The 22,713-nt window shown below is 55.8% G+C and overlaps 1 protein-coding gene across 10 annotated transcripts in view; it reads left to right on the top strand.

Moving 5' to 3' along the window:
* The window catches only part of EHMT1 (euchromatic histone lysine methyltransferase 1), a 119,898-nt gene that overhangs the window by 44,652 nt on the left and 52,533 nt on the right, over positions 1-22,713 (top strand). For 7 of the 10 annotated variants that reach the window (XM_088840962.1, XM_088840961.1, XM_088840963.1 and 4 more), the window contains 3 exons: positions 6,388-6,451; positions 12,381-12,997; positions 20,971-21,151. In XM_088840962.1, the coding sequence (XP_088697088.1) occupies positions 6,388-6,451; positions 12,381-12,997; positions 20,971-21,151 (862 nt within the window). The remainder of the gene's footprint in view (positions 1-6,387; positions 6,452-12,380; positions 12,998-20,970; positions 21,152-22,713) is intronic. The other 3 variants (XM_055400834.2, XM_055400839.2, XM_055400837.2) reach the window with 1 other exon arrangement.

Here is a 22,713-nt window from a genome sequence, read left to right as displayed (position 1 = left end):
TCCTTGGCACCGCTCGGAGTCACGTCCAGACTCTTTGTGCAGACAGGGACAGTCCTCCTGAAAGCCATCTGAATGTGATGGCGCAGCTGTCTGGTGTGCACACAACTGTCACGTTAATCGCACATGGACCCACCACCCGTTCACTGTGTGTATAGCTGTGTGGTCACACGAGGACACGCTCATGGGGCCTGGTCGTTGCTGTGCTCTCAGGCATCTCGTGGCCACACGTTGTGGCATGTGGACCCGACACTGGCCTCTGTGGGTATATAGTCGTCCTGTGGTGACTGTGGACCTGACACTGGCCTCTGTGGGTATAGTCGTCCCGTGGTGACATGTGGACCCGACGCTGGCCTCTGTGGGAATAGTCGTCCAGTGGTGACTGTGGACCCGACACTGGCCTCTGTGAGTATAGTCGTCCCGTGGTGACTGTGGACCCGACGCTGGCCTCTGTGGGAATAGTCGTCCCGGGGTGACTGTGGACCCGACGCTGGCCTCTGTGGGAATAGTCGTCCCGGGGTGACTGTGGACCCGACGCTGGCCTCTGTGGGAAGAGTCGTCCCGGGGTGACTGTGGACCCGACGCTGGCCTCTGTGGGAATAGTCGTCCCGGGGTGACTGTGGACCCGACGCTGGCCTCTGTGGGAAGAGTCGTCCCGTGGTGACTGTGGACCCGACGCTGGCCTCTGTGGGAAGAGTCGTCCCGGGGTGACTGTGGACCCGACGCTGGCCTCTGTGGGAAGAGTCGTCCCGGGGTGACTGTGGACCCGACGCTGGCCTCTGTGGGAAGAGTCGTCCCGTGGTGACTGTGGACCCGACGCTGGCCTCTGTGGGAAGAGTCGTCCCGGGGTGACTGTGGACCCGACGCTGGCCTCTGTGGGAATAGTCGTCCCGTGGTGACATGTGGACCCGACGCTGGCCTCTGTGGGAAGAGTCGTCCCGTGGTGACTGTGGACCCGACGCTGGCCTCTGTGGGAAGAGTCGTCCCGTGGTGACTGTGGACCCGACGCTGGCCTCTGTGGGAATAGTCGTCCCGTGGTGACTGTGGACCCGACGCTGGCCTCTGTGGGAATAGTCATCCTGGGGTGACTGTGGACCCGACGCTGGCCTCTGTGGGAATAGTCGTCCCGGGGTGACTGTGGACCCGACGCTGGCCTCTGTGGGAATAGTCGTCCCGTGGTGACTGTGGACCCGACGCTGGCCTCTGTGGGAAGAGTCGTCCCGGGGTGACTGTGGACCCGACGCTGGCCTCTGTGTATATTCAGTCATCGTGTGACATGTGACCGCAGCCCAGTTGCAGTTGTTACATCGTCGCACGCTCGTGCGTGGATGGGCACCCCGCCACCTGTGTGAAGTCTCATGGTCACACGTGGTTACTTGTGAACACAGCACGCAGTCACTGTGTGTGCAGTCTTGTTGTCACATGGACACAGTGTCTGTCACTGTATGTGCAGGCATCACATGGTCACACGTGGTCACCCCTGGACACGGCACACCAGTCATTGCACACACAGTGGTCACGCGGACACGGCGTCTGGTCGCCGTGCACATAGCCGTCATGTGGTCCCACGCAGAGATGGTGCCTGGTCACCGTGTGCAAAGCCGTCACGTGGTCCCACGCAGAGATGGTGCCTGGTCGCCGTGTGCAAAGCCGTCGCGTGGTCTCACGCAGAGATGGTGCCCGATCGCCATGTGCAGAGCCATCGTGTGGTCACGCAGAGATGGTGCCTGGTCACCGTGTGCAGAGCCGTCGCGTGGTCCCACGCAGAGATGGTGCCTGGTCGCCGTGTGCAGAGCCGTCGCGTGGTCCCACGCAGAGATGGTGCCTGGTCGCCGTGTGCAGAGCCATCGTGTGGTCACGCAGAGATGGTGCCTGGTCGCCATGTGCAGAGCCGTCGCGTGGTCCCACTCAGAGATGGTGCCTGGTCGCCATGTGCAAAGCTGTCGCGTGGTCCCACGCAGAGATGGTGCCCGGTTGCCGTGTGCAAAGCCGTCGCGTGGTCCCACGCAGAGATGGTGCCTGGTCACTGGATGTGCAGTCGTCATGGTAACCCCTCATGGTGCTTTTGCGCTCTGGCCCGGGACTTGAGGGGTCTCCTGGCCCTTCTGGTCTCCAACTCCCTGGTCTTTCTTATCCAAGGGCCTGTGCTGCTTTCCAGAAGCCTAGGGTTGCATGTCAGGAGACCGGAGACCTGCCCCTTTGTCTGTGACGACCCAGCGTGAGGAGAGCCTGCAGATGTCCCTGGTACTTGAGGACAGTCTTGCGGGAGATACTGGGAGATTCTATAAAGGTCGTGTGTCTCGTGAAGCTCCTCTGTAAATTGTAGTGACAGCTTCCACCCCCAGCGTGCTCTGCCGTCAGTGGTTGGAACCTCGGGTAAGGAGGTGCATCCCTGTTGGGTTGTCAGCTGCTACTCCTGTTGCTCACTGGATGGACACGAGTCTGAGCAAGCTCCAGGGCTTGGTGATGGGCATGGAGGCCCGGTGTGGTGCGGTCCATGGGGCCTCAGAGTTGGACTCGGCTGAGCTGGCTTGTCTGTCAGCGCTGGTGGTTACGCACCATCATTCCCATTGTTACTCCTTCTGAGGCGCAGATGAATAATGCCCGGGAGCCGCATCCCATCAGCCTGTCCTGGTTCTTGGACACGGCCTGCCAGCTTTTGGTGCTTTCTTCTCGGGTTAGCCCGGGGTTCTGAGCTGCTCTTGTGCCCTGGCAGCCCCAGCCGGTCCTCTCTCCTGTGAGCCTCGTCCTTTCCGTGGAGGCAGACATGGGAGTGTTTCTGTGCAGTGCCCCAGGGCCCCGTGCTGCTGGAGCGTCTCTGGAGGCGGCCCAGGCGCGCTGGGGTGGGCTGAGGCTCCTCCTGCAGAGCAGGGCTGGGCTTACCTGCCAGCTCTCCCCGTGGGGATTGTCACAGCCTCTACCTGGAGGGGAGCCGGCAGGCCTCAGGTCTCAGCCTGCGTTCTGCTTGGTTCCGGTTTTGTTATGGTTTGGGCTGGTGTTCTCTCAGTGCACTTGCTGGTAGGGCAGAGGGTTGGCGGTGTGCCAGGTGGGGGCCGTCAGGGAACAGGTGCGGCCGCCTGAGGGGGTGCGGCTGGGCCTCCCGAGGTAGCAGGTCCAGGGCGGGTGGCGGCCTCAGGGTGTGGAGCAGGGGCCCGGGGAGCAGAGGCCACGCTTCGCTGTTCACTGTGAAGGCTGGTTCTCTGTGATGAGGAGGGCGTGTCAGGCCTGCCTGTCAGGACGCGCACCTGCCTCCGGGGAGCAGCCCTGGGGCCTCTTTCCTTGGTGCCTGGCCACACTCTGGCTGCCTAACTGTGGCGGGCCGCTGCTGCTTCTTAATTGTGGCGGGGCCGTGGGGCTGGCCAGCGCCAGCAGACCAGGCTGTCGTCCAGGCCCTGAATGGGATGAATGCAGGCTAGAGAGGGCTGGGGAAGATCCCCGCAGCTGTGCACCCCTGCTTCTATCCTCACAGTCCCCCCAACTGTCACACCCTCACAGCCCCCACTCTGTCACACCCTCACAGCCCCCACTGTCACACCCTCACAGCCCCCCACACTCTGTCACACCCTCACAGCCCCCACTCTGTCACACCCTCACAGCCCCCCACACTCTGTCCCACCCTCACAGCCCCCACTCTGTCACACCCTCACAGCCCCCCACACTCTGTCACACCCTCACAGCCCCCACTCTGTCACACCCTCACAGCCCCCACTGTCACACCCTCACAGCCCCCCACACTCTGTCACACCCTCACAGCCCCCACTCTGTCACACCCTCACAGCCCCCCACACTCTGTCACACCCTCACAGCCCCCACTGTCACACCCTCACAGCCCCCACTGTCACACCCTCACAGCCCCCCACACTCTGTCACACCCTCACAGCCCCCACTGTCACACCCTCACAGCTCCCCACACTCTGTCACACCTTCACAGCCCCCACTGTACACCTTCACAGCCCCCACTGTCACACCCTCACAGCCCCCACTCTGTCACACCCTCACAGCCCCCCACACTGTCACACCCTCACAGCCCCCACTCTGTCACACCCTCACAGCCCCCCACACTGTCACACCCTCACAGCCCCCACTCTGTCACACCCTCACAGCCCCCCACACTGTCACACCCTCACAGCCCCCAACACTCTGTCATACCCTCACAGCCCCAACTGTCACACCCTCACAGCCTACTCTGTCACACCCTCACAACCCACACTCTGTCACATGCTCACAGGCCCCACTGTCACACCCTCACAACCCCCACTGTACACCCTCACAACCCCCACTGTCACACCCTCACAGCCCCCCACACTCTGTCACACCCTCACAGCCCCCGCTCTGTCACACCCTCATAGCCCCCACTGTCACACCCTCACAACCCCCACTGTACACCCTCACAGCCCCCACTGTCACACCCTCACAGCCCCCGCTCTGTCACACCCTCACAGCCCCCACTGTCACACCCTCACAGCCTACTCTGTCACACCCTCACAACCCACACTCTGTCACATGCTCACAGGCCCCACTGTCACACCCTCACAGCCCCCACTGTACACCCTCACAGCCCCCACTGTCACACCCTCACAGCCCCCACTCTGTCACACCCTCACAGCCCCCACTCTGTCACACCCTCACAGCCCCCAACACTCTGTCACACCCTCACAGCCCCAACTGTCACACCCTCACAGCCTACTCTGTCACACCCTCACAACCCCCACCGTACACCCTCACAGCCCCCACTGTCACACCCTCACAGCCCCCCACACTCTGTCACACCCTCACAGCCCCCGCTCTGTCACACCCTCACAGCCCCCACTGTCACACCCTCACAACCCCCACTGTACACCCTCACAGCCCCCACTGTCACACCCTCACAGCCCCCGCTCTGTCACACCCTCACAGCCCCCACTGTCACACCCTCACAGCCTACTCTGTCACACCCTCACAACCCACACTCTGTCACATGCTCACAGGCCCCACTGTCACACCCTCACAGCCCCCACTGTACACCCTCACAGCCCCCACTGTCACATCCTCACAGCCCCCGCTCTGTCACACCCTCACAGCCCCCACTGTCACACCCTCACAGGATCCCACTGTCACACCCTCACAGCCCCCACTCTGTCACACCCTCACAGCCCCCACTGTCACACCCTCACAGGATCCCACACTCTGTCACACCCTCACAGCCCCCACTGTCACACCCTCACAGGATCCCACACTCTGTCACACCCTCACAGCCCCCCACACTCTGTCACACCCTCACAGCCCCCACTCTGTCACACCCTCACAGCCTACTCTGTCACACCCTCACAACCCACACTCTGTCACATGCTCACAGGCCCCACTGTCACACCCTCACAGCCCCCACTGTCACACCCTCACAGGATCCCACACTCTGTCACACCCTCACAGCCCCCGCTCTGTCACACCCTCACAGCCCCCACTCTGTCACACCCTCACAGCCTACTCTGTCACACCCTCACAACCCACACTCTGTCACATGCTCACAGGCCCCACTGTACACCCTCACAGCCCCCACTGTCACACCCTCACAGCCCCCACTCTGTCACCTCTGTCACACCCTCACAGCCCCCACTCTGTCATACCCTCACAGGCAGGCTCCCACACTCTGTCACACCCTCACAGCCCACACTCTGTCACCTCTGTCACACCCTCACAGCCCCCCACACTCTTGCTGAAGTTCATGTGTCTGTCTCTTTACCCCTGACTGGAAGACAGCTCTCAGGACTTTGCTGAAAAAGACCCCTGTGGCTTTGAGCACAGAGGTCTCTTTGCCGTCTCATCTTTTGCTGTTCGCTTGCTCCTGGGGTCATCACACCCACTGTCCCTGGTCCTGTTGCCTGGGCCCTGCCGTGCACAGCGCCCCCTGGACTGGCGTCCCTGGCATAGGACAGGCGCTCAGGAATGGAGCCGGCCTTCAGGCCCCTGTGCCTGTGGACTGAGCTCGCTCCTGTAACCGGGCACCCCGTGGCCCGCTGGGAATGGCTGACCACTCTGGTGCCAGCAGCTGTGGTCTGGGGGCCAGGACTTGGTAGTGCTGCCGGGCCCCCCCGCCCCGTGTGTGTGCACGGGACTCATAAAACAGCTGGTCTTAGGTCCTTGGGGGGTCCCCCACTTTGAAAACCCCTGGGTTTCAGACCACTGGTCAGGCCACACGCACGGAGCCTGGGAGTGGGAGGGCGGGGCCCTCCGTTGCTGTGGCGTTTCCCGGGCCTGTTGTGAGCACTGGCCTCTCCCCGTGTAGCCCGTGTCGGGGCGTCCTCACGGGCCTGAGGGGCCTGGTCCGCCGTCCTTGGTGGGCTGGTTCTGATGTGGGTGTGACGCCCATGGCCAGGGTCCTCAGCGCGACTGACGACTGCTTCTCTTCCGCAGGCGGTTCCGGCGAAGGGGGAGACCAAGCAGGAGTGTGGCCTGGGAGCCGAGCTGCTGAGTGAAGGTAAGGGTGCCGGGGCCATGGGCCTGCAGGGCGGTCCCGTGACTGGGACCCTGGGCTCCCAGTCCATTGCAGGCAGAGGTCCTGGTCCCCAGGGCGCCGGGGCCAGCAGGGGCGGCTGCACGAGTTGTCTGGGCTTGGAAGTCGCCCGGGTTGCCCGGTGGTGGAGGGAAGCTGGCGAGGGCCTGGTGCCCGGGGAGCCTCTGGCCGCCCTGCGTGGGGCCGGTCTGGATGTGCCGGGCTGGGACTGACTGTGGGAGGTGAACCCACTGTCCCACCCAAGCCTGCCGGTGGCCCTCCTGAGAGCAGCGTCCTGGCTGGATGGCACCACCTGGGGTCCGCTGCACTCCTGCCCTGGGCATCTGCCTGCCTCTCAGCTGGGGATGAGACCAGGTGGGGGCCAAGGTCAGCTGAGCTCGCGGCTGTGGACGCCCAGCTGGGCCCTGGCCTCTGAGCGCGCGCAGACACCAGGCTGAGCCTCCTGTGTGTGGGCAGCCGCTCCACCAGACGCAGGCTGGGCCATCTTGGCAGACACTGTAGGGAGACAGGGGCCGGTGTCCTGTGGGGGCCCGGGCGCCTGGTCTGGTGACTGAGACCCCCAGGACGCGGCCTCAGGTGGCCTGAGGCGGAGCGCACCTTGTGCCTCAGGCTGGGGGCCACATTCGTGTGTGTCCTGAGCGGTGACGGGAGCTCCGGTGGCCCCGCTCCCTCCCAGGCAGCACCTCTGTCGCCTCTCACGTGCGGGGGCCCTCTTCCGTGGCCGTGCCTGCACACCCGGGGGTGCCTGTGGGGGATGCAGAGCGGGCCCTGGGTCGGGGCTGGTGGCAGGCAGCCTCACTCTGGGAGAAAGCACCTGGGGGCCCAGGCCACAGGGCGGGGTCGTGTGGGCGACGGCATGTGATTGAAGTGCATCGGACTCCAGGAGAGCTGCTGGGGCTCTGGGGCTGGGTCGGGGGACTTGGGGGGACTTGCTGCCCAAGACTGTCTTGGAGCCGCAGCCCTTCCCAGGTCGGAAGCCCGTGCTGGGGACCAGCTCGTGTCTGCCTTCGGTCCCAGGTGCCTGGCTTGTGCTGATGGACGGACGTCCGTGGCCCTGCCCTGCTTACTGCCTCACTAGCACCTGGGGGTGCAGCCTACAGACCCTGTCTGCTGTCCCCGGCTACCCCACGCTGTCCTGCTGCCCCTCTGCTCCTGTGCGGGACCCCTGGGGCCTCAGCGTTCTCCTCTGGCACTGTGCTTTCCTCTCCCCTGGCATGCAGCCGTCCACGGGCTCCTCCCTCCGCCCTCCTCAGCCTTTTCCTGAGGAGCTTGAGGGTGAGTGCTGTCAGGTGCTGGGCTCCTCTACATGCGTGGCCGCTGAGCCCGGCCCTTGGCCCCTCCTGGGAGCCTCCAGACTGGTTGCCGAGGTGGCTGCCCTGCGTCCATCCCCTCAGCAGTGGCCAAAGGGCCCTGTCTCCCTGGCAGAGCCGTCCGGGTTCGGTGTGTCTCCTCGCCGACTGCTGGCGCTGAGCCTCCTCGCCGACTGCTGGCGCTGAGCCTCCTCGCCGACTGCTGGTGCTGAGCACGTCTTCCTGTGCTTCGTAGTCTTCTGTGCATCTTCTTGGCAGAAATGTCCGTTCAGACCCTTTGCCCATAAAATTGGTTATTGATATTTTAAAAATTTATTTATTTTTTAATTGAAGGATAATTGCTTTACAGAATTTTCTGTTTTCTGTCAAACCTCAACACGGATCAGCCATAGGTGTACGTACGTACATCCCCTCCCTCTCGACCCTCCCTCCACCTCCCTCCCAACCCCACTGCTCTAGGCTGATGCAGAGCCCTTGTTTGCGTTCCCTGAGACAGACGGCAAATGCCCGTTGGCTCTGTCGTACGTGTGGTGGTGTCCGTGTCCGTGCTGCTCTCCACACATCTGCCCCTCTCTCCCCGCCCATAAGTCTGCTTTCCCCACTGCTGCCCTGCAGATACAGTCTCCAGGACCATTATTCTAGATTCCGTATGTGTGTGCTACACTTTATCTTTTTCTGACTCACTTCAATCTAGGTTCCTCCACCTCATTAGAACTGACTCAAATGTGTTCCTTTTCATGGCTGAGCAACATTCCATTGTATGTACCACAACTTTATCCCTTCATCTGTCGATGGACATCTAGGTTGCTTCTACGTTCTAGCTATTGTAAATAGTGCTGCAGTGAACAATGGGATACGTGTGTCTTCTTCAGTTTTGGTTTCCTCAGGTTATATGATCAGGAGTGGGGTTGCTGAGTCATATGGTGGGTTATTGATTTTTATTGATGAATTGTTAGAGGTTTTTCAAAATACATTTAAGATACAAGTTCCGTATCAAATGTGTGATTTGCAAATACTGCCTTCCAATCTGTACTTTGGCCACCTGATGCGCAGAGGATAAAATGGTTAGATAGCATCGTCAGCTCAATGGACATGAGTTTGAGCAAACTCTGGGAGATAGTAAAGGACGGGGAGCCTGGTGTGCTGCAGTCCATGTGTTGCAAAGAGTCAGACAGGACTTAGGACTGAGGCTGTCTTTTCCAAAACTTTCTTGACTGTGTCCTTGGAAGCACAAAATAAAGTCCAGTTATAGCATCTAAGAAACCATTGCTTAATAGAAAGTCTTAAAGATTTATGCCTGTGTTTTCATCTTATAGTTAGATCTTAGATATGTTTCCAATTGATTTTTGTATATGGTGTGAGTCACGGGTCCAGCTTCCTTCTTTGGTGAGTGGAGGTGTTTGTCTCAGAGACTCTCCTTTCTGACTGCTGTCAGCATCCGGCCTGGGGTGGCTGTGCTCCGGGCCCCGTGACTGCCTGCATCTGCATCCTCCTCTTGTTTCTGCTTCCCATTTCTTCACTCCTCTTCTTCACAATTTCCTTTACTGTTTGTGAAAAATTATTTTCCCTGTGCATTTTAGAATAAGGTTATGGAGTTCCTCAATATACTGATTGGCGCTTCACTTAGGGTATCATTGAACTGAGAGAGTTAATTTGAGGTGACTTTCATCTTTGTATTTTTGCCATCTCCATAGAGACTTTGCATGATCTTGGTTAAATTTTATATCCTATTTTATAGTTTTCTGTTTTTGTGCATACTATCTTATTTTTTCTCATGTTTTCTTCCCCAAAGTTAAGGCTAGCGTAGAAAAATGTCCTTGTTATTTGCACTTGATTTCCGGTCTGGCAGCCTCTCTGCACCCCTGCATGATGTGCCTCTGTGCCCCAGGTGTGCGGGAGAGCTCGCCCCTTGTTGCCAGGCTTCTCACTTCATCTCTACTCCTGTGGGGCCACCTGGGACCCCACTCTTCTGTGAACCTTCAGTTCAGTTCAGTTGCTCAGTCGTGTCCAACTCTTTGAACCCCATGAATCACAGCACGCCAGGCCTCCCTGTCCATCGCCATCTCCCGGAGTTCACTCACACTCATGTCCATCGAGCTGGTGATGCCATCCAGCCATCTCATCCTCTGTCGTCCCTGTCTCCTCCCGCCCCCAATCCCTCCCAGCATCAGAGTCTTTTCCAGTGAGTCAACTCGTCGCATGAGGTGGCCAAAGTATTGGAGCTTCAATTTTAGCATCAGTCCTTCCAATGAACACCCAGGATTGATCTCCTCTAGAATGGACTGGTTGGATCTCCTTGCAGTCCAAGGGACTCTCAAGAGTCTTCTCCAGCACCACAGTTCAAAAGCATCAATTCTTCGGTGATCAGCTTTCTTCACAGTCCAACTCTCACATCCATACCATGACCACGGGAAAAACCATAGCCTTGACTAGATGGACCTTGGTTGGCAAAGTAATGTCTCTTCTTTTTAATATGCTATCTAGGTTGGTCATAACTTTACTTCCAAGGAGTAAGCGTCTTTTAATTTCGTGGCTGCAGTCAGCATCTGCAGTGATTTTGGAGCCCCCAAAAATAAAGTCTGACACTGCTTCCACTGTTTCCCCATCTATTTCCTATGAAGTGATGGGACCAGATGCCATGATCTTTGTTTTCTGAACGTTGAGCTTCAAGCCAATCTTTTCAGTCTCCTCTTTCACTTTCATCAAGAGGCTCTTCAGTTCCTCTTCACTTTCTGCCATAAGGGTGGTGTCATCTGCATGTCTGAAGTTATTGATATCTCTTCCAGCAATCTTGATTCCAGCTTGTGCTTCTTCCAGCCCAGCGTTTCTCATGATGTACTCTGCATAGAAGTTAAATAAGCAGGGTGACAATATACAACCTTGACGTACTCCTTTTCCTATTTGGAACCAGTCTGTTGTTCCATATCCAGTTCTAACTGTTGCTTCCTGACCTGCATACAGGTTTCTCAAGAGGCAGGTCAGGTGGTCAGGTATTCCCATCTCTTTCAGAATGTTCCACAGTTTATTGTGATCCACACAGTCAAAGGCTTTGGCATAGTCAATGAAGCAGAAATAGATGTTTTTCTGGAACTCTCTTGCTTTCTCCATGATCCAGCGGATGTTGGCAATTTGATCTCTGGTTCCTCTGCCTTTTCTAAAAGCTGCTTGAACATCTGGAAGTTCACGGTTCACGTATTGCTGAAGCCTGGCTTGGAGAATTTTGAGCATGACTTTACTAGCGTGTGAGGTGAGTGCAATTTTGCAGTAGTTTGAGCTAGTGGTGTTAATAGATATCCTGACGTTGTTTCTGATCTTACATGGAATTCACGTAACATTTCTGAATAAGTGTACGTTTGCAGTAGATTGGCACGTGGGCTTCTCCAAGCTGAGTAGGTTTTTCACTTATTCTGTTTTGCTGAGGATTTTAAAAAAATTAATAGCCATTTATTGATTCAGATAGAACTTACTGCACTTACGTTTCTGTGCTCAGGCTGTAGCAGTGACTACGGGCCTCGCCCCAGGGGCCAGTGCTGCCATGATGGGGCTGTGGAGGTGCTGTGCTATCACCCGGGGACTGGGTTGGTGGATGGTGGGCTCCTGGACATGACCACTGTCCCTGCACCCAGCACTGCAACTGTGGGCTTTCTCCTGCTGGTGGCAAGTGTGTTTCTTGTTTGTCAAGTTGTGGAGGAGATATGAGCTTCAGAGACCAGAGGTTTGTAAGCTCCTGACTGACAGGCTGAATGCATCCTGTTTTCTTTAGGTCTGTTCTTGGGTTCAAGGCTCCACAGGCCTTGTTTTCTGTCTGAATCCTCCCCAGTTTTGTTTTCTAGCAGTGACTTTGTTCCTTCAGTTCAGTTCAGTTCAGTCGCTCAGTCGTGTCTGACTCTCCGCGACCCCATGAATCACAGCACGCCAGGCCTCCCTGTCCATCACCAACTCCTGGAGTTCACTCAAACTCATGTCCACAAAGTCGGTGATGCCATCCAGCCATCTCATTCTCCGTCGTCCCCTTCTCCTCCCACCCCCAACCTTTCCCAGCATCAGAGTCTTTTCCAGTGAGTCAACTCGTCGCATGAGGTGGCCAAAGTATTGCAGTTTCAGCTTTAGCATCAATCCTTCCAATGAACACCCAGGACTGATCTCCTTTAGAATGGGCTGGTTGGATCTCCTTGCAGTCCAAGGGACTCTCAAGAGTCTTCTCCAATACCACAGTTCAAAAGCATCAATTCTTCGGTGATCAGCTTTCCTCACAGTCCAACTCACATCCATACATTCCTGGAGGATACTAGATTTGTGTCCTGTGTTTGGAGGCTTTTAAGAAGTAATTCACAGACAAGTGGGTATTTGTTTCAAGGACCGTGGTCCCACCCACTCCTCAGGTGGGGCTCGGGGCAGACTGCCCTCCCTCCCGGGGACAGTTCATCAAGTCACTGTTGAGACATTGACTGTGATGTGCTTTGTATTTAGTCTGTCTGAAGTCAGATGTTTGTGAAGTAAAGACAGTTTCCTGTGAGCACAGCAGTGGGACTCTGTGTTAGGGTTGCAGGTGGGCGCCCCTGACTCTTGTTCTCTTTCTGCAGGGTCACCCATGGCTGCTGATGACGGCTCAGTGGAACAGCAGGGAGGGGAGGCCCCGGTGGCTGCAGACGGGGAGACCAACGGGTCCTGTGACCAGAGCGATGCCAGCGGCCACGCGGCTGCTGTGAAACGCCCTCCAGAGACCACGCGAGGCAGCCCGCAGGAAGGGGCTGGCCCGGGGGCCCGGGTAGCGGAAAATGGGATTCTGGACAGAGACCCCGAGGTGGGGAAGCAGAACCACGTCCGCTCTGATGGCTTCCCCCAGAGTCCTGTCGTCGGGAGCAACGGCTACTTCCTTGGCAAGGCCCCTTTGTCTGAGCCGCCACTGCGGGTGGCCAGCGCCCTGGCTTCCTCCCTGCCTGGCCACGCGGCGAAGACCCTCCCTGGCGGGGCTGGCAAAGGGAGGACTCCTGGTGCTTTTCCCCAGCCGCCGGCTGCGGTGCCAGCCAAGCCTGGGGAGGGCAGCAAGGACGCAGAGGACAGGAAGGCCCCGGGCGCTGACGCCAAGGTCCACAGGGCTCGGAAGACCATGCCGAAGTCCATCCCGGGCCTGGTAACACGTCTCTGCTGGGAGGGCCTCTCCTGTCTGTCTGCTCTTGGTTTCGTGTTTGGACGGCAGGTGGACTTTTCTGCGCGGAGGGGAGAGGCCGGGAAGAGGGGGTCATGTGCCAGGGTTGCCAGCTGGGTCCCGGCGGGTGATTGCCAGCCTGTCTTCGGGGCTTCCCTTCGTGTGCCCAGCCCACGGGTTACTCCTCCCCCTCCTTGGAAGTCACTTTCTTGGGAGGCTCAGCACCCACCCGTCTCATCGGGGAGCAAGCAGTGGGGAGGGCAGTTAGGCCTGGAGCTGCTGAGCTGTCTGCTCCCAGGTGTGCAGTTGCACCCCAGAGTTTCTTGGGCGTGTCGCCTGCTGGTGCCCGAGGGCCTTCCCTGGGCCCCCACGGCCTGACGCACACCTGAGGCTGAGGGTTCTGTGGCATCCCCAGCTGCGCAGCCACAGCGCCTCCTCCCAAGCCCCGCCCAGCCCCTTCCCTCTACCTCCTCCCGAGCCCCGCCTCTGCAGCAGCTCATTACCCTGTCCATCTCCCTCCTGTGTCCCTGCGCTTCGGTCTTGCTGGTCCTTTCACGCATTGATGTTTTCCATTTTGACATTTTTTTCTTTTTTCATATCCAGTGTATCTGATTAGATTTTCAGTTAAGAATATCTGTGTTCTCAGTTATGTTTTTGTTTTATCCTTTAAAAGACGGTTACAGGTTTTGTGTAGTCTTGGCTGGCACTGCCGTCTCCTCACAGGGGGTTCTGTTTGGACTCGGCATCTCTTATTCGGGTGATTCTCCTCTGAAGCTCCTCCCACCAGGGGTGCTCACCTTTGTGCTGTGGCTCCTGTCGCCTGGCCCATGCCCTGCCTTCTGTGACTGTGGGCGGAGGTGCTGGGGGCTGGGCCACTGCTCATGCAGTGGCTGGCCCTGGCACGGCTTCTGCTTTTCGGAGTGTTTTTTTACGTGCCAAAACTTAAAAGACTTTTAAATAACTGTTCACAAGAAGCCACACAGGTGGTACAGAGAGACCCCGCAACCCCTGCCCAGGGCACAACATTGTGGGTTTAAGTGCCCACCTGGCACCATGAGGCCCCTCTGTGGTCACCCCACCATCCCCATCCCCCGTGTCTGTTGAGCGTCACTTCAGATGTTGCGTAACACGGGATTATGGAACTTGGGGGCTTTCTTTTCTCACTCTGCACCTCCAACCTCTGCAGGCTGTGTTTGCAGGGCCCTCCTTTGCACGTTGACGAGTTGTGTGTTATGTAACGCTCGCCCATCCAGGGAGATTTGGGAGGTTCTCAGTTTTGGGCTATTCCATTAAAACTGCACCACACACTCATGCATGTTTTCGTTTGGACCAAAATCCTTGTTGTCTGTGAGAGTTTTGGGTGTACACCCTAGTCAGGTGTTGGTTTGCAGGTGTTTTAACTTGTAGCTGGTCTTCATCCTTGCACTTCTGAAGACCTACAGTCTTTCTTTAAGGAAAAGTTGTTCATTTTGATGAAGTTCAACTTACACAGTTCAGTTCAGCTCAGTTGTGTCCAGCTCTTTGCGACCCCATGGACTTCCTGTCCATCACCAACTCCCAGAGTTTACTCAAACTCATGTCCATTGAGTCAGTGATGCCATCCAGCCATCTCATCCTCTGTCATCCCCTTCTCCTCCCACCTTCAATCTTTCCCAACATCAGGGTCTTTTCCAGTGAGTCAGCTCTTCGCATCAGGTGGCCAAAGTATTGGAGTTTCAACTTCACCATCAGTCCTTCCAATGAACACTTAGGACTGATCTCCTTTAGGATGGATTCGTTGGATCTCCTTGCAGTCCAAGGGACTCTCAAGAGTCTTCTCCAGCACCACAGTTCAAAAGCATCAATTCTTTGGCGCTCAGCTTTCTTTACAGTCCAACTCTCACATCCATATGTGACTACTGGAAAAACCATAGGCTTGACTAGATGGACCTTTGTTGGCAAGGTAGTGTCTCTGCTTTTAATATGCCGTCTAGGTTGGTCATGACTTTCTTTCCAAGGAGTAAACGTCTTTCATTTTTGTGGCTGTGGTAATTTTTGAGCCCCCCAAAATAAAGTCTGTCACTGTTCCCACTGTTTCCCATCTATTTGCCATGAAGTGATGGGACTGGATGCCATGATCTTAGTTTTCTGAATGTTGAGTTTTAAGCCAACTTTTTTTACTCTCCTCTTTCACGTTCATCAAGAGGCCCTTTAGTTCCTCTTTACTTTCTGCCATAAGGGTGATATCATCTGCATATCTGAGGTTATTGATATTTCTCCCAGCAATTTTAATTCCAGCTTGTGCTTCCTCCAGCCCAGCGTTCCTCATGATGTACTCTGCGTATAAGTTAGATAAGCAGGGTGACAATATACAGCCTTTACATACTCCTTTTCCTATTTGGAACCAGTCTGTTGTTCCATGTCACATTCTAACTGTTGCTTTCTGACCTGCATACAGATTTCTCAAGAGGCAGGTCAGGTGATCTGGTATTCCCATCTCTTTCAGAGTTTTCCACAGTTTATTGTGATCCACACAGTGAAAGGCTTTGGGATAGTCAATAAAGCAGAAATAGAACTTATACAGTATTTTTCTGTTAGGACTGTGCTTTTGGTATCATGCCTAAAAACTCTGTGGCCAGCCCTAACTCCTGAAGGTTCTCTCTCGTTTTCATGGTTTTTAGCTTTATGTGCACTGCCAGTGTGTGTGTGTGTGTTGGTCACTCGATCAGGCCCCTCTCTTTGTGGCCCGCCAGGTTCCTGTGTTCACGGGATTCTCCAGTGTGTGTATGTGTGTGTGTGTTGGTCACTCGATCAGGCCCCTCTCTTTGTGGCCCGCCAGGCTCCTGTGTTCACGGGATTCTCCAGGCAAGAGTATTGGAGTAGATTGCCATTCCCTTTTCCAGGGGAATCTTCCCAACCCAGGGATCGAACCTGGGTCTCATGAATTGCAGGCAAATTCTTTACCACTTGAGCCACCAGGGAAGCCTTAAATATATGACCTGTTGTGAATTAATTTTTGTATTAGACTTGAGGCTTAAGGTGAAATTTTATTTATTTGCCTACCATTTTTTGGCCCACCATTATCGATTTTAAAATGCATGTCAGAAAATTTTATATTATATATCTCATTGAAATTGTATTTTTATTCCATCCCCACTTCTAGAATTTTGTTCTGAAATAGTTTTATTCTTGAAAGTGTTTTACTGTCACTGTCGTATTGCTTTCGGGAAGAAAAAGCAATTTGAAATTTAATTTCAAGAAACGTCTCTGACCATAACATTTATCTAAGGGTTAGCGTTGTTCTGGTGGAGTTGCTAATGATTGCTATTAGTACACAGTCAGTTGCAATGCTCATCACTCTGTTGGAAATTACTGAGCACACTCAGGCTGTTGGAGGGAAGGGAAAGAGAAGGGTTTTGAGGCTTCAGAAGCTGATTTGCTGAAGGCCGTGCTCGCCTCCTTCAGACACTGGTAACTCAGTCTGCTTCCCAGACCCCTGCAAGAGGAGGGGACTGGAGATGTGGAGACTGGGGGCCCTCCTGGCTCCCAGAACCAGACCTGGCCTCTCCTGACTGCTGGCTTTTCTGCTCCCCACACCCTGCTCAGTCTTGTTCGATTTTTTTAGGAAAGCATGTTTTATTGAAAATTGAGTTTTGACAGCAAACATGTTGCATATGACAAAAAATTTATTTTCCGTTAAAAGTTTAAAAATGCAGGAATTTTCACAGCCGGGTGGCCTCACGTCCCCGCGCAAGGCAGAGCCAGTTTGCCTCTTGGATGGCGGTGTCCACACCACCAGACTCACCGGCTCAGGGTTGCGTTAGCCCTGTTCACACGAAGGAGGCGTGGGAGGCCCTCATGTCCCTCGCCGGCACGCCGTGAAGACCGGCTCCCTGACTGACTGGCGTTTGCTCTTGGTGGTGCTTCATGGGGCCTGGCTGTCTCCTTGGGTGTCTGTGTCCCTACAGCAGTCTTGGTCTCTGGGTTCAGGAGAGGAAGGTGGGCCAGGTAGGGGGCGGGTCTTAGTGCAGAAGGGTGCTCGTGGGTGTTTGCTGCCCCTGGAGTGGGGCACTGGCCTGTGAGGACTTGCCTTGGGGGCACCTGGCTGTGGCCTGGGCGTGAAGCGGGGCGTGGCGAGCAGAGGCCGGGCTGGGGCAAACGCAGTTGTCCGCTGGTGTTTTGGTCACAGGTGGCCGTGTGGGTGTGTGCAGGTACTGCAGACGAGGGCACGAGTCCTCTCCCCGCGTAGGGGACTGGCCCCGGCCCTGGCAGGGGGCACTGCCTTAAGTCCACCTAAGCTTCTCTGCCTTGGTGGGTTTGCTTGGTCCGAGGATAGAGCGCTATCCAGATGTAGAGTCTTCACTCAAGTTTAGCAGTTCTTAGCTTTATTTTTTGGATATTTCAAAAGGAGCCCTGTGCGGGGCCCCCAGGCAGGCGGGGGACTTTTGGAGGAGCCAGAGGGAGTGTGCTCGGGTCCGGCTGCGAGGAGCCATGCTGTGGAGCTGGGTCCTGGGCCGCCCCCAATCTGGCCTGTCAACCTCTCCCAGATGTTGACTCCAAGAGATGAGGGCGCCTTTTTTAAAACACTATTAAAATGCACATAACATAGAATTTACCATCGTAGTCCAGTACTCTTTCCTGGAAAATCGCATGGATGGAGGAGCCTGGTGGGCTGCAGTTCATGGGGTCACTAAGAGTCGGACACGACTGAGCGACTTCACTTTCACTTTTCACTTTCATGCATTGGAGAAGGAAATGGCAACCCACTCCAGTGTTCTTGCCTGGAGAATCCCAGGGATGGGGGAGCCTGGTGGGCTGCCGTCTGTGGGGTCGCACAGAGTCGGACACGACGAAGTGATGCAGCAGCAGCAGCAGCCATGTTTAAGTGCCCAGCCATCAACCTGTCATCCCAGAACTTGCTCATCTCCCCAAAGTGACCCTCTGTCCCTGCTGGACTCACTTCCCTCCCCGCCTCTCTTCCCGCTCTGTCTCTGCCCCACCCCCTCCCCGTATCTGCTCTCTGTCTCAGATTGGCAGAGTCAGTGCTTGTTGCTTCATACAGGCAAGTTCAAGTTCAGTCACTCAGTCGTGTCTGACTGTTTGTGACCTCATGGACTGCAGCACGCCAGGCCTCCCTGTCTATCACCAACTCCGGAGCTTGCTCACACTCATGTCCATCGAGTCGGTGATGCCATCCAATCATCTCATCCTCTGTTGTCTCCTTCTCCTCCTGCCTTCAATCTTTCCCAGCATCAGAGTTTTTTCCAATGAGTCAGCTCTTGTCATTGGATGGCCAAACTATTAGAGTTTCAGCTTCAACATCAGTCCTTCCAGTGAATATTCAGGACTGGTTTCCTTTAGGATTGACTGGTTGGATCTCCTTGCAGTCCAAAGCACTCTCAAGAGTCTTCTCCAACACCACAGTTCAAAAGCATCAGTTCTTTGGCACTCAGCTTTCTTTATAGTCCAACTCTCACATCCATACATGACTACATGACTACTGGAAAAACCATATCTTTGATTAGATGGACCTTTGTTGGCAAAGTAATGTCTCTGCTTTTTAATATGCTGTTTAGGTTGGTCATAGCTTTTCTTCCAAGGAGCAAGTGTCTTTTAATTTCATGGCTGTAGTCACCATCTGCAGTGATTTTGGAGCCGAGGAAAACTGTCCCTGTTTGTATTGTTTCCCCATCTATTTGCCAGGAAGCGATGGGACAAAGATCCTTCATATAAGGATCTGTCCTTTTGTGTCTGGCTTATTCCACGCCGCACAGGGTCCTCAAAAGTCATCTGCACTATCTCAGAGCATCCTTCCTTTTCAGGGCTGAGTGATATTCCACTGCACGAGTGTCCATGGGACACCACACACACACTTGGTTTACCCACTCTCCATCGTCGGGCACTTGGGCGGCCTCCTCCCTCATCTGCTGTGAGCCCAGTTGTGCAAAGACCTCTTCTGGTCTCTGCCTTCGGTTCTTGAGCGTGTGCGCCCAGAAGTGGGATTGCAGGATCCTGTGATAGTTGTGTTCACTCTTTGAGGAGCCGCCACGCTGTTATCCACGGCGTCTGCGTGTTCCAGCTCCTCCCACAGTGCGCAGAGATCCCAGGGTCTCCACGTCCATGCCAGCACGTGCTGTTCGTTTGACAGCAGCCATCCCAGGAGTGCGAGGTGGTCCCACTGCAGTTCTGAGTTGCGTTTTCCTGATGATCAGTGATGTTGAGCATTGTTTCATGTGCTTTTTGGCCCTGTGTGTGTCTTCTTTGGAGAAATCTCTGTTCACGTGCTTTGCCCACTTTTAAATCGAGTTCCTTGTTGGGATGTAGAGTCATTATATATTCTAGATGTGACTCCTCAGATATATGCTTTGGAAATGTTTTCTCCCATTCTGTAGGTTGTTTTTTCATTTTGCTGGTTGTCTTTTGGTGCACAGAAATTTAAAAAGTTTTAATTGAAGTATAATTGACTTACAGTATTGTATTAGTTTTCAGTGTATAGCATAGTGATTAAATATTTTTGTATATTACACAACGATCAGCAGGGTAAGTCTCGTTACAGTCAGTCGCCTTGCAGAGTTATCATGCAGTACTGTCGACTGTATTCTGCCTGCTGTATATTACGCCTCCATGATGCACCTGTTTATAACTGGAGGTTTGTGCCTCATGATCCCCTTCACCTGTTTTGTCTGTTCCCCCCGTTTATTCTCTGTCTCTGGGAGTCTGCTCCGTCTGCCCTCTGCTGGCTTCAGACTCTGCGTGTGAGCGGAACCACGGTCTTCGTCTTTCTCCATATTTCTTTTGGTGCAGCACCTCAGGGTCCAGAGGCGCTGTCGGCACTGTCACGGGCAGCAAGGTTTTCTTCTTCTTTACGGCCAAGTAATGTTCCACTGTATGTGTGTTTAAGCACCACGTCTTCTTGTCCGTTTGTCTGTTGATGGCACCTGGGTTGCTTGCATGTCTTGGCTGTCATAAACAGCGCTGCAGTGAACATAGTGGTGCATTTATCTTTGTGAACTGTTGTTTCGGGTTTTTTTGGATAAATACCCAGGAATGGAATTTTTGGATCATATGGTAGTTCCGTTTTTAATTTTTTGAGGAATCCCCGTAGTGTCTGCACCAATTGATGTTCCTGTCGATGGGCGCTCGGGTTCCATATTCTACACGTCCTCTCCAGCATTTATTATTTGCCGTCTTTTGATAATGGCCATTCTGACAGACATGAGGGGATGCCTTATTGTAGTTTTGATCTATAAGAAATTTTTAGATTTAATAAAGTCTAATTTATCTTTTTTTTCTTTTGTTGCCTGTTTTCTTGTTGTAATATTGAAGGATTGACTACCAGGACCAACGTTGTGAAGCTTCTGCCTTGTTTTTTCTACACGTTTCCTAGTTGAGGCCTTCGGTGCGCTCTGAGCTCATGTCTGTCAGCGGTGTAGGCGAGGTCTTCCTGTGTTCATCCTTTGCAGGCGGCTGTGCCGTCTCCCAGCCCTGTGTGTCGAGGGAGGGCTCCTGCTGTGTGTGCAGGAACGTGCGGTTCAGCTGAGTCGGGCCGTCTGAAGGCTGCTGCCGACTCTCGGGGAGCATGCGATGGGGGCGCGTGCGTGGTGTCTGGAGCAAAGGTGGGGGTGGCAGTCGGTGCTGCCGTTGACCTCGCCTGGGAAGGCTGAGGCCAGGACACCGAGGAAGTGGGTAAAACTCAGCAAAAGCATCTTAAAGACGTGGCGTGGTGATGCTGTGGCGTGAAACCTTCTGAGGGGGTGCCCCGAGTGGAAGGCGCTTCCTCAGAGCTTCCTGGGTGTCTCTTGCAAGTCACATGTGTCACCTGAGCCACAGGCTGGCGAGCTCCCCGCTGCTTCCCCTAGAGACGCAGACCCTGCTCTCCCCCGCGCCGCCACCAAGCTCCTCCTCGGCCCGGCCTGTCCTCGTGGGGGCTGGGGGACGGAGGCAGCCGGTTCTGTGCTGCCAGCCAGTGTGCTGGGGCCACCTGTGTGTCTGCCGCCCACGTGTCTGCCGCCTGTGGGTCATTGTCGGCTGTCTCTGTTTTGAAGCACGTGGCAAGTAAGGACCCCAGGGAAGGCCGGGACGCCCGCGACCATGAGGAGCCAAGAGAGGAGCTGAGCAGGGCCGCCTCGGAGTTTGCACGCCAGCAGCTTTCACCCCCCTTCCCGTCCCTTCACCAGTCGCTACCTCAGAACCAATGCCACGTGGCCACTGCGAAGGCCCAGACAGGTAAAGGGGGCCCGCCGCACTCTGGGGTATCCGCCGGCTCCGCCCTCACCCGGCCTGTGTCGCCGCCTCCACTGACCTCCAGCTCCCAGACGAAGGTCACCTTCAGGCTGACAGTCTGCGGCTGTGGTTCGGTGGGGTGGGTGCTCTAGGTCTGGGGCAGTGATCAGTTCAGGGACTGAGTTCCGGGGCCCGGCACGTGGGACGGCCCCTCCTGTGTTGGAGCGGGGCACGCCAGGTCCCTGGTGGGCCTTTCTGGAGGGGGCGGCTCCTGGGGGGCTGTGGGGGAGAGCTGTGGAGCCCGCTCCCTCTGGAGACTGGACTTCTTGGGACAGATGGGCTGTCCGCCAGGCCCCGGGCTCGTGGGCGAGGGAGGACTCAGGACTGTGAGAGGCCCCTGGTGTGGGGTGGGAGCGTCCTCTTGTTGCCTGTCAGTAGTTTGACTTCAGACATGAGTCTGTGGAGGACCCCCCATTTCACCACGGGCGCAGACGCCCAGCGGGGGCACTCGCCGCTGGCACAGCGGTTGCAGACCTGGGCCCCTTGGTGTATGCTTGCCGCACATGGCGCCCTCTCACATGGTTGCCGGGGAGGTGCTCCTGGCCAGGCGTCTCCTGCCTTCCCCTGGAGCGTGTGGTCAGTCTGGGGCATCCTTGGGGTCTCAGCTGTCTTCTAGACTGCCCCCGAGGCCCCTGTCCTCGCTGCGTTCCCTGGGGGGTGGGGACCCCCAGGTCACCGTCCTGTGCGTCTCGGGAGGTGGGGCCTAAAGGGCTGCATAGTCCGCTCCTCCCGCTCAGCGGCATGAGCGTCTGGGGCCATCCGTCGGGGCTGACTGCCCAGGGTGGCTTCCCCGTCCCTCGTCCCCTTCCACCTTCCCGTGGAGCTTCTGCTGCAGTGAGGGGCTTCCCTCTCCAGCTGCGTCTCTGTCTCAGCTTGTGGGCCCTCCTGTGCGTCTCCTGTCCATCACCGACTTGTCTGTGTTGTCCTGGGTCTGCCTTTCAGGCTGGCTCCTGAGTCCTCCGACATGACCCCCTCGCTTCTGAGGACTTCCTGCCTTCTCCAGGTGGACCCAGCCCGTGTTGTCCTTCCTGGTCCTGGGCCCAGCCTTATCTCCAGGGGGCTCATGTTCTGTTTGTTGATATGCAGTGGTTGGTTAGAAAACAGGGTCAGTCTGTCTTCTCACCACCCCTTGGTGTTATTGTTTAATAAGAGTCTCAGCCAGACAGACGTGCAGCTCTCTATGAAACGGCACCCATGTGTGTAGGGCTCGGCGACAGTGTCAGGAGCTGGCGCTTCTGTTGAAAAGTTAAGATCGGGGACTTCCTCATGGTCCAGTGGTTAGGATTTGATGCTTTCACTGCCGAGGGCGTGGGTTCAATCCCTGGTCAGGGAACTAAGATCCTGCAAGCCCAGTGGTGCTTGTGGGAGGGGAAGAGCGGTAGGGGCGGGAAGAGCTCAGATCGTCCCCATCTGAGCTCTGTCATTTCCTCGTCCATTCAGGACAAGTTCTCTGAGCAGAAACACTTAGACTGTAGTAGTTTCCCATGGGAGTCTTTCCTGCCTTC

This window comes from Moschus berezovskii, chromosome 11 (genome assembly GCF_049115385.1).
Source record: "Moschus berezovskii isolate FMDL1 chromosome 11, NW_MosBer_1.0, whole genome shotgun sequence".
Taxonomy (NCBI): domain Eukaryota; kingdom Metazoa; phylum Chordata; class Mammalia; order Artiodactyla; family Moschidae; genus Moschus; species Moschus berezovskii.
This window is presented reverse-complemented; position numbering and strand designations above follow the sequence as displayed.